Genomic DNA, 15,203 nt, shown 5'->3' with positions numbered 1-15,203 from the left:
AAGAAGGGATCTTACAGCAATACCCCATGCTTCCCAGGGTCAAGTCAGGTCTTCTTCCCTGGCACCTGGGCCCTCCACCATCAGGCCCTGCCCTCTTCTCCAACCCTCTCTCCTTCTCATCCCCAAGCCCCCAACCCTCACTCCGGTTGGACAAAACTCCATGGTTCATTCAGTACATGAATCAAATATCTCCAGGTGCCCACCCTGTGCTCGGTGCTGGGTGGGACTGCAGTGAACTAAGCAAACCTGGGCCCTGCCCCAGGGAGGCTGAGTCAGAAGGGGATTCAGACTCAGATAATCAGATAATCCATCGGATAATCACACCTATCAAGAAAATCCAGGTCACATCACTTGGGGACAGGGCCCAGCACCGACGGATGCTCAGCCAAGGCTTTCTGAATCAGTGAGTGAATGAATGAGAAGTAGGTTTGGGGTCTGGAAACCACTGCCTATTAAAAGAGCCCAGAGAGGTGAGGATGTGGAGGACGAGGACAGTCCTCAGACGTCTCTGGCACTAGATGTCATCATGCTATAAGCTTTCCCTCCCTTAATCCCTGAGTTGAGCATCAGGACTACAGGCTGGAAGTCCTGATCTCTGCTCCAGGGCAGTGCCTGACCTGGGGCACCTTGCTTCTACATGCTGCACCTCTGAAACGGGCACAATAATTCTACCTCATGGGCTCCTATGACGACTAAATGAGATGATGGACAAGAAGCGCCCACTCCCGCCGGGGTCTGGCGCACAGAACAGTGCTTTCCAAACAGCACTCGTGAGACGCAGAGGCAGGAAGCGAGGGTTCCGGGAGATGAAGACACTGGCCCAGGCCCCTCAGCCAGAGAGGCATCAGACTAGACTGCAGGACTCTCTCCAGCTGAGGGCTGGCTCCCCCTTCCCTCTCCCCGGCTGTCCTGGGCTGCCTGGGCCCCACCCTGTGCCAGAGGAAGGAGCTCTGACCCATCACCCGGGACAGCCGGAAATCTAGAACAGCAGAAATGGAAATGGGGAAGCCAGGGTTCACCCTGTCCCTGCTGTAGCTGTCCCACCTCCACCATCTCCATCAAGCTCTCCCGGCACAGCTTCCTGCTCCCAGCCCTGCCCCCTCCCAGCTGCCCAGCCCCCAGAGTCCTGCCCAGGCTGTGCTGGGAGCCAGAGAGCCCTAGATGCCAGTTCAGGGAGCATGGGGACAGGTCCAGGGACACTAGAGGGGGGTGGCACACAGCCAACCATAGCCCAGCATGAACCATGCCTGGCAGGAAAGCACAGGACCAAAGATACACTCAAGAGTACCCACCACAAGCACATCCCATTGTGCAGATGGGAAAATGAGACCCAAGAAAAGGCCAGTGACCTGCCCAAATTCCAGGGCAGACCACCAGAGGGTCGAGACTAAATCCAGGCCTCCCTGGTGAGGCCACCCCTGGCCTTCGCTTCCTCATGACCCCACCCCCAGGCTAGGGGTCAGAGAGGCCCTCAAATACCCACTGCCCCTCCACCACCCAGGAGGCCAGACCCCACACCTGCTCAGGGCTGGAGGAGCACAAAAGCCCAGCAATGACCCCATTCTGTGCTGCAACTCCTCTACAGGGACCCCAAGACCTGTTCCCCCCAACCCCAGGGAGTTCACAGCTCCCCCAAGGCAGACAGAGTCTGAGGCCATGCTCACCTTCAGAAAAATCTTGGTTTTGCCAATCTGCCAGTCATCATGGGTGCCCAGCACAGCCTCAGCCATGCGCTGACATGTCCCCCGAAGGTCATCCTGGGCGGGGGGCGAGGGGGAGTGGGGGGAGGGGTGCACAAGAGCTTGGGTGGTCCCACCAGTGAGACAGGCCACCTGATATCCCTCCGAAGGCTGGGGGACAGAGATCTTGCTCCAGCTCTGCCCCTGACTCTGTGTGGCTCCAGCTGGGCCCCGCCTTCTCTGACCCTCACTCGTCTCCTTAGCTCCGTCTGATGATTGTAAAACCCTCGCCTACAGCCAGAGCCCACTCAGCACATGCCTGAAGTCCACACCAGGCGAGCATGGCAATGGAAGCTCTCAGATGCACTCCACTGCCTGATCCCAATTTTCCCAGCCACACCTGAGGTGGCCAAGCTGATGTTGTGCCCAGCACAGTGTTCCAGTAAGAAAACTGGGACTTTTGCCCAGCCCAGGGCTGGAACCCTTCCTCCCACCACCTCTGCCCTCGGCCTGCGTACCTGCTTGTAGGCCGGCTTCACGCCAGGCAGCAACACTCGGTACCGCTCCACAAACTCCACGAAGCTGTAGCGGATGGGGTAGCCGGCTCGGCGGATGCGGATGGTCTCCATCATGCCCGAGTACCGCAGCTGGCGCACACACAGGTGCCGGTCGAACAGCTGTCGGGCAAGGAGCCAAGGGCATCAATGCTGAAGGCTCCCGCTGGGAGACCAGCCCTGCTCTGTGTTTTCCCGACCCCAGAGGTCCTGAGAGGCCAAGGTCACACAGCGCATGAGGAGCAAAGGCGGGACCAAACCCAGATCTGCAGTCCAAACCCACCAGGCAGCACAGAATGAGACCCTCACTCGGGATGAGCTGAGTACATTGAGAGCACAGAGGAGAGACAGCCTAATTGGGACATCTTGAGGGGCTTCGTGAAAGAGAAGATTAGCTTTGTTCTAACCCTGCTGACAAAGGTCCACGTAGTTAAAGCTATGGTTTTTCCAATAGTCATGTACAGGTGTGAGAGTTGAACCATAAAGAAGGTTGAGCACCAAAGAATTGATGCTTTTGAACTGTGGTACTGGATAACACTCTTGAGAGTCCCTTGGACAGCAAGGAGATCAAACCAGTCAGTCCAAAAGGAAATCAACCCTGAATATTCACTGGAAGGACTGGTGCTAAAGCTGAAGCTCCAATACTTTGGCCACCTGATGCAAAGAGCCAACTCACTGGAAAAGACCCTGATGTTGGGAAAGACTGAAGGCAGGAGGAGAAGGGGACAACAGAGGACAAGATGGTTGGATGATATCACTGACTCAAAGGACATGAATTTGAGCAATCTCCAGGAGATGATGAAAGACAGGGAAGCCTGGCGTGCTGCAGTCCAGGGTCACAAAGAGTCAGACACAGCTGAGCAGCTGTACAACAACCATGACAGGAAAGAGTGCTGGAGCAGCAAACGCGTGCAAAGGCACAGTCATTTCTGTGATGGCCGCTGGGTTGGTGGAGAGGCTGGGAAAGGCCTCTCCAGTCACATGGGGGGATGTGACCAGGTCAGATTTGAGTTCGAGACCCTGCAGTGGGGAGGGGAATGGGAGTGAGGGATTGGGAGGCAGGAGACTCAGAGAGGAGGTCTTGTAGCCAGGTCCAGGACAGAGATGCTGAGGTCTGGGCCCAAAGAAGTTTCGAGAGGCATCTGAGAGCAGGAGAAATGGTGCCCAACTGTAGGGCCCTGGACCTCTTACCTTAGAGGGCAGCTTGCTGGAGCCCTCTGATTCTCACACCCCTGCAGACCGGATCCTGAGCCCTAGAGGGACTGACCAGCCCACTCTGGGGAATGTTTCTAGGCAGGGGACAGGGGACAGGGCCAGCAGGCGGAAGGCTGACTTCCGCCACCTGTTTCCTCTCCGTACAGGCACTTTCCCTGGCCCAGCGCTGGCCTCCCGCCTTCCGTCCCTCCACAGACCCCAACTTCCCCTAGGCCTCCCCTCCTATCTCTGGGAAGTGTCTAATGGTAAACAACACCTCCCAGAGCTGTGGTAGGAGAGCGCTCCTAGCAAGGGGTAGTCCATCCAGGCTCCTGGCTCTGCGACCTCTAGTCCCCAACCTCCTCAAGCTTCCCATCCCACATCTCAAATGCGCGTTTAGTCGCTCAATCGTGTCCAACTCTTTGCAACCCCATGGACTGTAGCCCACCAGGCTCCTCAGTCCATGGGGATTCTCCAGGCAAGCATACTGGAGTGGGTTGCTATGCCCTCCTTCAGGGGATCTTCCCAACCCAGATCAAACCCAGGTCTCCCACATTGCAGGTGGATTCTTTACTGTCTGAGCCACCAGGGAAGCCCACCAAATCTCAAATGTGGGGCCATAAAGGTCCCTCCCTCACTGGCTGTTGAGAAAGTTGAATGAGCCTATGGAGAGACAATCTAATCGGTTCTGTTTTGGAAACACAGAAAAGGCTCAACAGATGTTATTCAGAAAAGTCAGAAATGAAAATATTCCTAACCAGTCAGAGGAATCCAGGAAGGCTTCCAGGAGGAGGTAATCATTGGCAGAAGCAAAGGAGAGGGGACTTTCAAAGTTGGAACCACAGCAAGAACCATTTACTGAGTTCCTTCCTAGGCGCCAGGCAATTTGCATGCATCATTGAACAGAATACTCCCAGGAGGTGGGGACAAGCAGTCCTATTTCCATCTGAGAGGTAACTGAGGTATGAGAGAAACAATTGATTCCTCTACAGTCACCCTGCGGGAAGGTGGTTGAGTCAGGATTTGAATCTGCGTTTAGCCCACTACTACAGAGTCCAGGCTGTTTTCAGGGAACTGGGCTGTCCCCAGTAAAGAGGAAGTTTGTTCTGTAAGCCCCTCCGGGGCCCTGCCATTCCCCTCAGGGGGCAAAGTCTCCCAGGGCCCAGTCCACCCTGCTCCCTTGGCCGGGCCCCTCCCATCCCTCAGGCTGTTCCCAGCTGTCTACCCCCACCCCCCATCCCTGCCAGGGCTGCTCACCAAGGGCTTCTTGAACTCATTGGGCTTGATGCAGCGCACGAAGAAGGGCTGGCAAGCACCCAGTGTCCGCATCAGCAGCTCCAGCGACCGCTTAAACTGGCTGCTGAGTGTGGGCGAGCGCTTCCTGGTCTCGGCGCCCTGGGGGGATGGACCACAGTGATGGGAGGGGCTGACCCTCGCCCCTCCGGCCCTCCAGAAGGGAAGCAGGAGAGGAGGTCAGCAGTCAGGGCCTGAGAGAGAGCCTCCCAAGGAAGCAGGCTGGCTGGACACGTAGGTTTTCCTATGACCACCTGGTCTGGGCTGGAACTTAGACCCCCTAAATACACCCCCGTCTGGGAAGCCTCCCTGATTCTGGGTCCAGGAGCACTGAACAGAGAGTAAGGCGCCCTGGGGTCCCACTTTTGGCACTGAATGACTCCGGGCAAGACACATGCAGCCCCTCTCTAGTCTCTGTCCTCTCTTTGCCGTATAAATGAGTGGCCAGATCTCTGGACAATGGGGTCACCTCTAGAGGCAGGTTAGACAGACCTAAATTCAAACCCTAGCGCACCACCTCTGAGCCCTGTGATTCTAGGCAGGTCACTAAGCAGCACTGGGCCTCAGTTTCCAAGATGGGATAGTGCCATGTACCTAGCTGAGCGGGCTGTGAGTCTGTCTCAGTCAACAGCCACCCAGCAAGGCAGGGGTGCTGCCCGCACCCTCTGCCCTGCCTGCTGGATTAACAGGTCAGCAGCAAGCAGGCGGGGCAGACACACATAAGCCTCCTAAGAAGGCGCACAGCTGGCCTTTGGCCGCCGTCCAGCACCAAGGCCAAAGGGCCCCGTGCTCCACTAGCCGCTATCTACAGGAAGTGGCTAGCGACCCCCTGCACCTCCTGCCCTGTTGGGGTCCCCCTCAGAACACTGTGAAATGACGTGGGGTCCTAGGGGAGAACCTGAGCAACAAACAGGCAGCGGACAAACAGCAGAACGTCTCGGACCCAGAAACTGGACGTAGAGACCAGATTCGATTCCAGAGCATTTTGACATTACTGTTTTCCTGGCAATTTCTTTTGGATGAGAATTTTTTAATAAGTAAATTTGATTGTGATTTTAAGGTTTTCTACTTTAAATTAGTTATTGTATCTGATATCCTGTAGCACCACTGGGGATGCAGATATCAATGTGTGAGGTGTGTTGGGTGAGGGAGAGGAACTTATCCCATGCTAGAGTGAGACCATACACCCTGGGACTGAAATGAAACTTGTCAAGAAGTAGCAAATCCTTGTTATTCTGAAATTTGCTGTGTTTTCCACTATAGTGTTATCTAGAATTAGGATGCTCCCAAGAGAAGCTGGAGACTATTTTGCACGGGGGTTGCGTGAATGTCAAGTCTGCGACCCACATCTGCCCTAGCACCTAACCCAGCAGCAGCAGCAGGTGACCCCCACAAGTGGGGGGGAAGCTGTCCAGGTTGGGCTGTGCCCAGCCGACATTAGAGGCCTTGCCACAGGCACATGTGTGTGCACAGGGAGTGCAAACACAACAGACACATAGCACACACAGTACATATACAGAGACACACAACACGCAAATGTGCACACATACACACACACCACACACACATACACACAGAGACAGTACATACAGACGCACACACACACCACAGATAAACACCACACACAGCACACCCACCACACCTACACAACACACAGACACATACACACACATACACAACACACAAAGCATGAGCACGTGTACAACACACACACAACACACACACACACAGGGCACATCCTTCTCTGGTTGTGATCAGCACACTGGAACCACTCCTTTCTGGCTTTCCCGCTGAGCTATGAGCCCCGAGAGGACAGGCGGGTTTGCCTTGCTTACTACCGTGCCCCAGGGCCTGACACAGCATCAGTCAACAGCCCTTTGCTGAACTGGAGTGGTGCTTAACTGGTTGCTCACACTCAAGGGTGCCTAGAAATTGTCCAGCTGCTCAGGCCACAGGTCTAGGGGCCATCCCCAGCCCCTCCTCTCTCATATCCAATATGCAGCAAATCTCCTTGACTTTACTGCCAAAATGGATCCAGAATCTGACCCTCTTAACCACTTCCTCCACCGTCAGCCTGGTCCAGGCTGCCTGCATGGCTCTCCTGCTGTTGCAATAACCTCCAAACTGGTCTCCCTGTTTCTGTCCCCCACACTGACCTCTACCCCGCTAGCAACACAGCAGCCTGAATGAGGCTGTTCAAACACCAATCCAGTCATGTGTCCCCTCTCCCAACTGACTCAAAACCCTCAATGGCTCCCCAGTTCACTCAGCATGAATACCAAGGTCCTTTGTAAGAGCCAGCACTGTCCCACAGGATCTGGTCCCAGTTACCCCAAGCCCCTCCACTACCTCACCCCCCGCCTTCCAGCCACTCCTGCCCCTGTGCTCTTCCTACGATGCACCAGGCAGGTTGGGGGCTTATAAAGCACCTTGGGGCTTTGCATTTGCTGTTCCTTATTCCCTCTCCCTGCACTGCTTTTCCTCCAGAACACAGGTGGTCGGCTTCCTCACCTCCTCACCAACCTCTCTGTAAGGCCTTTCCTAATCCCTCTTCACAACTGCAAAACCCCACCACTGGCTCACCTCCCTCCATTTTTCCCATCTCATATATCACCATCTGACTTATGATAATTCACTTATTTGCTTATTAACTACTCCCTTCTGCTAGAGGGTAAGTCCCATGACGACAGAGAATTTTTTCAGTTTTGTTCACTACTGTGTCCCCAGGACACAGGACAATATCTGGCATATGACGGGCACTCAATAGGTGTTTCTGATAGAAGGAAGGCCGTGGCCACCTGGTTTCTGATTTGGTTTTATTTCATTGAGGGGAAGGGTCATCTTTTCCAACATTTGTTGTTTTCTGGGATAATCTGCAGATATTTAGGGATGGGGTAAAAGCAGAAGTGAGAAATCCAGAGGTCTGTGTTAAAGGATTCCATGGAGGGGATGTGAGGGGCAGGCACCTGAATGTAATATGATTGGGGCTGAGAGGTCAGTGGCAGGAGATGCCTCCTGCATGAAGAGTGAACCAGCCTCCTGTGGACTCAGCTCCGCGGGGACATGTGCCTTGATTGGGGGTTAGGGGCTCCATGCCCTGGAAGAAGCACCATGCTTTTGGCTTACTGCTCCCCTCCAGCAGTAATGATTGGGGTGGGGCTTCCCAGGGCACCCCAAGAGGCAGACACAAGAGTCAAAAGGCAGAATTCAGGCACTGGGGACCTGCACAGGACATGGGTTTTATCACTGAAAGGATGTGGACCCCCACCCTAAGGAGAACACGGCAACCAGTATATTGTCATCCAGTAAAATTTGACTCAGCATCCACACTTCACCAAGCCAGTCTCCTTGTTCTTTTAACAGAGCTATCATTTTCCCAACAGAAACAAAGCATTTTCTTAAGACAACACTCTCACAGACAGCATGGTACAGTGAAAAGGAGCAGGGACTCGAAAGCCTTCACTTATCCATGACCTTGGCCAAGTCCCGGCCCTTCCCCGAGATAGAAAAGTGAAAGTGTCAGTCGCTCAGTCGTGTCCGACTCTTTGCAATCCCATAGACAGTAGCCTGCCAGGATCCTCTGTCCATGGGGTTTCCCAGGCAAGAATACTAGAGTGGGTTGCCATTTCCTCCTCCAGGGGATCTTCCTGACCCAGGGATCAAACCCACATCTCCCACGCTGGCAGACGGATTCTTTACCATCTGAGCCACCAAACCTGGATCAAATCCCTGCGTGTCACCAGCTGTGTGACCTCAAACAAGTACCTTGGCCTCTCTGTAAAGCGGGGACAATAGTAATCACTCATGAGGGAGTTACAGGGAATGAATGAGATGAGAAATTGTGTGTAGCTCACAGGCTGGCCCAGAAGAGCAAAAGTGATCGTTATCAAATTGATCCCTGCCATGTTCTAATCCTGTGCTCCAAAATCTCCCTTGGCGGTGGGCATTTCTGGACGCTGCACCCCCCACCGCTGCCCCAGTCTCATGCTGGAACCTCTCCATGGTTCCTCTGAAAGTAGGTTCCCAGAGTCCAGGAGAAGGAGACTCAGAACAGGAAACTTCACAGGGAGGTCCCCACAGCCTCCAGGGGCTTGGAAAGAGAAGTAGGAGGACAGGTGTGTTCAGTGGCCTTTGAAGACTGCCCAGGAATGCATGGGCTTGGCAGGGCAGCTGGGTCTACAAGAGGAAAGACTGGGGAGAGAACCCGGAGTCACTCCTGTCTCACTAACTCTGCGACCTGCAGTGTGTGGGCTTCGGGGTGGGGACTACCGATGCTGGAGCTTCAGGCACCTGCACCCTCGCTGGCATTGGCCCTATGCTCCTCCCATCAGCCAGCTGGGCACAGTGTTGGCCTGGAGCCAACCCTTGGCAGAGAACCTATATCTAGACATGACGTGCCACAGGCCCTGCTCTGCAGCTGTGGCTTTGTGAATCGTGCCAGCACTCTGCCAGGCACGAGACAGGAGAGGGATGCCAGACACACAGGAAGGAAGGGGGATTCAGCATTAAGACTGAAAGTGAAAGGATGTCAGGCCTAAGCAGAGAGGAAATTGAAGGTAGAGAAGAGGTCAGAGCTATGCTGCTGCTAAGGTCACCCCACATCTCTGGAGCCCAAAGCACCTCGGGAGTTACGCACACCCTGGAGCTGGTTGTCAGGACACACTAAGAATTCTGTCCAGGACCTACGGAGGACCGGGGTAGGGGGTGCTCAGATGCTGCGACTTGGAGTGACCCACACACCACCTCTGAGCTTCCGTCCCCATCTGCAAAATGCAGAAACCACCACGTGCCCCTCCTGCTTCACAAGGTTAACCAGAGGCTCTGACTGAGTCTCAGACGTAGAAACCCTTCACAGGGCCTGATGGGAAGAGCAGGCCTTGATACCTCCAGAGACCTAAGGGAGCAGAGAACTCGGTAGACAGGGTTTTGGGTCCCACCCCAGGCCCCGGTACACTGGGCAAGTCTCATCTCTTTCTCTAGGACTCAGTTTCCTCCTTTAAGAAACTGACATGCCTGCAGTCCACACAACTCAATAAACAAAGATCAAACCACTCCACAAACCACTCCACAAAAACACACACTCCACAAAAATAAATGAAAACCAAACAACAACAACAGCCCTTTCCCCAAGCCTCCGTGCCGTGGGGGCCAAGGACACAGCCCAGCCCCAAGGGCCGCTGAGGCCTCTCACGCCATCCTCCGTCCCCGACTGGGGTCTTTTACCTTTGCAGAAGCTGCTGAGTGGCGGAGAGTGCCCGATGAATAACCACAGAGAAACTACAACAGGAACCAGAGCGCACAGCGGCGGCGAGATGGGGTGGGGGGCAAGGAGAACGTGGTGGGTCAGAAAACAAGAGGGCAAAATCCACCAGGGAAAAGGGACAAACCTTGGGGCAGCGGGGCTTCTGGGGTGGGGGGCGGGGGGGCAACACAGGCAGCTGGACAGGCACAGAAAGGGCCATGGCTCTGCCCTCCGGTGAGCCCCTCCTGTACTCTCCAGGAGGCCATGGGACAGGAGGAAAATACAGAACAAAAAGGCATACAATCTAGCAGGTAGTCCACCAGACTACCATTCCAGGGACAAAGAAAACACCAAGGGTGGGAAATTCTCCATCCCCCGTGTGGGGTCCAGGGCTGGTGACAATAGGCTTTTGTGCCCGTTTCTCTCAGTACCCCCACACTCATCCACATCCTCAAGGCTGGACGTTCCCCCTTCACCCACACTCCATTAGTGGCTAGAGGGTTGGGGACAGGACCCCAAAACTGAGTCCTAATCAGGCTCTGCTCTGCAACATCTCATGTGATCCTTCTCTGGGCCTTACACCCCACCTGCACCCCCTAATTAGTACAAGAGGACCAGATAGGAGGATCTTGGAGGCCCCCCAGCCTCTCCTGGAACCCAGCAAAGCACTGCCCCCACTGTGTAGCCAGAGGAGCTCAGCTGAAGCCACTAGACAAGGGGATGCCTAGACACAGGCCTGGCTTCTGGGGGCCCTGCCTGCCCAGTGAAAGCCACACCCCCACGTTACCATGGCAACATCGGCCTGGAAGATCTGCTTGATGAACTTGTTCCTGGAGGAGTGCACCAGCTGGATGATGTCTCCATGCAGGGTGTCCCGGTTCTTCTCCAGGAAGCCTGGGCAGCACCACAGAGTGGTCACACATTGCAACTCCAGCAGCCTCCCCCCAACAAGACACCCCCTTCCCAAAGCCACCATGCCTCGTCCACAAAGACCCTCAAAATCCCCCTAGTTCAACCACATCCACTTTACAGTGGGGGACTCTGGGGCCGAGAGAGGACAGTGGCTTGCCCAAGGTCACAGAGAAAGCAAGGGGCAGAGCCAGAGCTAGAACTCAGTCTCCGCAGCCACACACTGCCCCTCTCTTCCAGGCCTGGACAAAGGGAAGGGCAGGATGTCTCAGTCCCCGGGAGGGAGTGGGGCTACCTTTCCCACTGAACCACCCCAATGCCTGAAATGCTAGCTTTAGTCTTCTGAACAAACATGAGATAGGCTGGGGCGTTGGACCCTATGCTGGGGCGTGGGATCCTTTACTGGAGTGCTTGCACTTGGACAAACCTCTCCCTGAGCAACAGAAACAAAGAAGCTATGAGACTAAAAATAACTGCAGCGCATGTACGGCTTGGACAGTTATGAGCAGTAAGATACAAAAAGGCTACAAACCAACTACCATTTCTGCTTCTGCTGGGAGCAAAAGCAGGACATTGCCTTGGAGCCCTGCACACAGCACCAAGAGTGTGAGCAGGCCACGCCAGCCACCCCTCCAGCCTGACCCACCTCACCAATCCGCCCCCACCCTCACTTCATTTAAGGAACCAGTCTCCCCCCACTCAGGGAGCCAGCAAGGGGACCTGTTTCTTGTTCGAGCTCCCTCACTCCCTCATGCTGCAGCACAAGCCTCAGTAAAGCCTTGCCTGAACTTCTTGCTTGGCTTTTATCAACTTCTATGGATTAAAGAGTCCAAGGACCCAGGTTGGTAACAAAGGTGTCAAAAACCTTCCTCAAGTGGGTCCCCTAGGAGAGAATGCAAGTTCGTCTGGTACCAGCCAACAGTAAAGGAACAAAAGTAAAAGTACCTTGATTTTGGATATTGCCCTCACAGCTGTAATGCTCACAACTTCCCCTGTATATGTGGGACAGGTGGAGATTATCTTCCCCAACCCAGACAAGGAAAGAAATCAGTGTTCAGAGAAGCTAAGCAAACTGTCTAACACCCACAGCAAACTGCGGGCAGAGTTAAGACCTGAGTCTAGGAGCCCAGGCACCAGTCCAGGGAGGCTCCCTGCACCACACAGACTCCAAAGAGGGCTGCCATTCCCAGGCCTGAGGATTTAGGAGCTGGTTGATGGGGTCCTTGATAGGGTGGGGCAGAAGACGGGGTGCCTGAGGAGGAGGAACTCTGCAGAGAAGCAGCACCCTTTCCCCCAGGACCCAGACTGCCCTGGCTGGTGGACAGACAGAGACCCAGTGTGGGGCTGCCCACCTGACATTTGGGGACGGGTGAGCTGCAGGAGGCACCCAGTACCGGAAGTGGGGCTCTGAAGCCAGGATGGAATTGTAGGGCCCTAATTACAGCATAAAGAAGGCTGAGCACCAAAGAATTGATGCTTTTGAATTATGGTGCTGGAGAAGACTCTTTAGAGTCCTCTGGACTGCAAGGAGATCAAACCAGTCAATTCTAGGGAAAATCAACCCTGTATATTCATTGAAAGGACTAATGCTGAAGCTCCAATACTTTGGCCACCTGATGCGAAGAGCAGACTCACTGGAAAAGACCTTGATGCTGGGAAAGATTGAAGGCAGGAGAAGGTGGTGGCAGAGGATGAGATGGTTAGATAGCATCACTGACTCAATAGACATGAATCCGAGCAAGTTCCAGGAGATAGTAGAGGACAGGGGAGGCTGGCGTGCTGCAGTCCATGGGGTCACAAGGAGTTGGACATGACTTAGTGACTGAACAACAACAAATTAAAGCTCTATGACAGACTCACTATGGAGCCCTAGAGAGTCCCCTTCTGGGCCTTATGTTCCTTATCTTTTGAATGAGCATGATGTACCCATGAACTCTTGCTTCTTTTTGGATCACCTAAATCACTCATGTTTTAAATAAAATGCTGAACTAAAACAGTGCTCTATGAAAAGAAAATGCCGACAGAATTGTTAAAAGTAGCTCAGAAATGATTAGTGACCTTAGGCAAGTCATTTCCCTCTCGGGGCCTCAGTTTCCAAATCCATAAAAGCAGATGAGTCTTCTATTCCCTCCAGATCTAATAATATTTTATAATTTTATAAGTGAGTAGAGTTCACTCAATTCTCATTTTCATATCCCCAGCAACAATATGAAGTATGAAGCCTGGTCAATGAATGTCAGTTGAACTGAACTGAAAACACCCTCTCTTACTCTAAACAACAGATCCATTTGTTTACCCAACAGTCCTTCAAACTTAACGTTGGATTCCTACTTTCTAACAGGAGGGTCAGATCTCACATCTGCTATTTTAAGGAAGGCTGACGGCCCTCTGATCCCATAACTGTTGCATGGCTCACTCTCTGCCTTCTGGACCAAATCAACAAGGAAGTGTGAAACCGGTGGCTCTTTGCTTGTTGAGAATTTCACTGACTTTGGCTGTGGGAGGGACCCTTCAGGACTGAGGGCAGTAGGGCAGACACATCCCACAGCTGATGCCCACTCAAGGTCAGCTCTTTGCACCAAGGTGGGAGGAGTGGAGTTGGCAAGGGCACTCTGTGGGCTTTTGACAGACTGTGTAAGAATTCCAAAGGGAAAAACTTAACTATGTTCTGACCTTCTTCCTCACTTTTAGCTTTAAAAGGAGCCCAATTATATCTCCCAGGAGAAAAGAAGATACAAGTCCTTCAAAGACCAAACTCGGTCTTGTTGCTCAAAGACTTTTGGTGGCTAACTGTGCTGGTTCTAGATCTGGCTTTGCACCCAATAGGCTGTGGGATCTACAAACAGTTAACTGCTCCTTCTGAGCCTCAGTTTCCCCTTATGTGCAAAAGAGTGTTGAGCCCATACAAAGAACTGAAACCAGGGCTAAAGAAGATACTGTACACGCATGTTCCCTTGGACTGCAAGGAGATCAACCCAGTCCATCCTAAAGGACATCAACCCTGAATATTCACTGGAAGGACTGATGTTGAAGCTGAATCACCAATACTTTGGCCACCTGACGCGAAGAGTCGACTCACTGGAAAAGACTCTGATGCAGGGGAAGATTGAAGGCAAAAGGAGAAGAGGACAGCAGAGGATGAGATGGTTGGATGGCATCACTGACTCAATGGATATGAATCTGAGCAAACTCTGGGAGATAGTGGAGGACGGTGAAGCCTGGCATGCTGTAGTCCATGGGGTCGCAAAGAGCTGGACACACCTTAGTGACTGAACAACAATGCCCATGTTCACAGCAGCGCTATCCATAGCAGCCAAAAGGTGGAAACAATCCAACTGTCCATCAACAGATGAATGGATAAATCAACTGTGCTGTGTGTGTGTGTGTGTGTGTGTGTGTGTGTGCAATAGAATATTATTGTCATAAAAAGGACAAAATTCTGACACATGCTACAACATGGATGAACCTTGAGGGTATTATGCTAAGTGAAATAAGCTAGACACAAAAGGATGAATACTGTATGTTTCGCTTATATGAGATACTTGAATAGTTAGATACATAGAGACAGAAAGTAGAGTAGAGGTTATCAGGGACTAGGGGGTGAGGGGAGGATGCAGAGTTACTGTTTTGTGCATACAGAGCCCCTATTTGGGGTGATGGATAGACTCTGGAGAGTGGTGACAGTTGTACAATATCATGAATGTAGTTAATGCTACTGAATTGTAAACCTAAAAATTGTTAAAATGGTTAATTTTATATTACATATATTTTACCAAAATTTTGTAAACTCTAAAAAAAAAAAAAGCACTGAACCCAATGTTTCCTAACATCCCTTCCCTCTTGTATTTCAGCACTCTGGTGTGTCTGTCCTGGGCTGGAGAAGGGGAAGGAAGGGAGGGAACACAGGCAAAGAGAGACAGCCAGCCCCAGGGGGCCCTCCTATACCTTGACTCTCATAGTAAACGATGCCTGCAAAGTGGTTGATCCCAAACTGGGTCTCGTAATTGTTCTTGGGGGGAATGTAGTTCGAGTTGAGCTTGTGCTGGGAGTTGAGCTTATGCAACATGGTGGTGTCCGTGCCCTGTGGGAACCGAGGAGCACTCATCAAGCTCTCCTTCTCCTCCCCGCCCCACTCTCCACCAGGCCCTATTGCCTCTCCTGCCCTCTGTCTTTTCACCCCCTTCTGTCTTTCCCAAGAGCCTCCCTCCCTTTATTTATATCCCAATACAGGAGCTCTCTGGGCCTCCATTTCCCCATCTGTGAAGTGGGTGAATTGGAATTACAAAACCTTGAAAGTACATCCCAGTATAGAAAATCTATTTCCCAAGATTA

The 15,203-nt window shown here is 52.9% G+C and overlaps 1 protein-coding gene across 3 annotated transcripts in view; it reads right to left on the bottom strand.

Moving 5' to 3' along the window:
• MYO7A (myosin VIIA) overlaps nucleotides 1-15,203 on the bottom strand; it is a 112,700-nt gene that overhangs the window by 58,086 nt on the left and 39,411 nt on the right. For all 3 annotated transcript variants that reach the window (XM_061380948.1, XM_061380949.1, XM_061380950.1), the window contains exons 14-18: nucleotides 14,817-14,952; nucleotides 10,750-10,856; nucleotides 4,685-4,822; nucleotides 2,198-2,356; nucleotides 1,665-1,757 (exon numbers count right to left, since the gene is read on the bottom strand). In XM_061380948.1, coding sequence (XP_061236932.1) covers nucleotides 1,665-1,757; nucleotides 2,198-2,356; nucleotides 4,685-4,822; nucleotides 10,750-10,856; nucleotides 14,817-14,952 — 633 coding nt within the window. The remainder of the gene's footprint in view (nucleotides 1-1,664; nucleotides 1,758-2,197; nucleotides 2,357-4,684; nucleotides 4,823-10,749; nucleotides 10,857-14,816; nucleotides 14,953-15,203) is intronic.

This window comes from Bos javanicus, chromosome 15 (assembly GCF_032452875.1).
Source record: "Bos javanicus breed banteng chromosome 15, ARS-OSU_banteng_1.0, whole genome shotgun sequence".
Classification (NCBI taxonomy): domain Eukaryota; kingdom Metazoa; phylum Chordata; class Mammalia; order Artiodactyla; family Bovidae; genus Bos; species Bos javanicus.
This window is presented reverse-complemented; position numbering and strand designations above follow the sequence as displayed.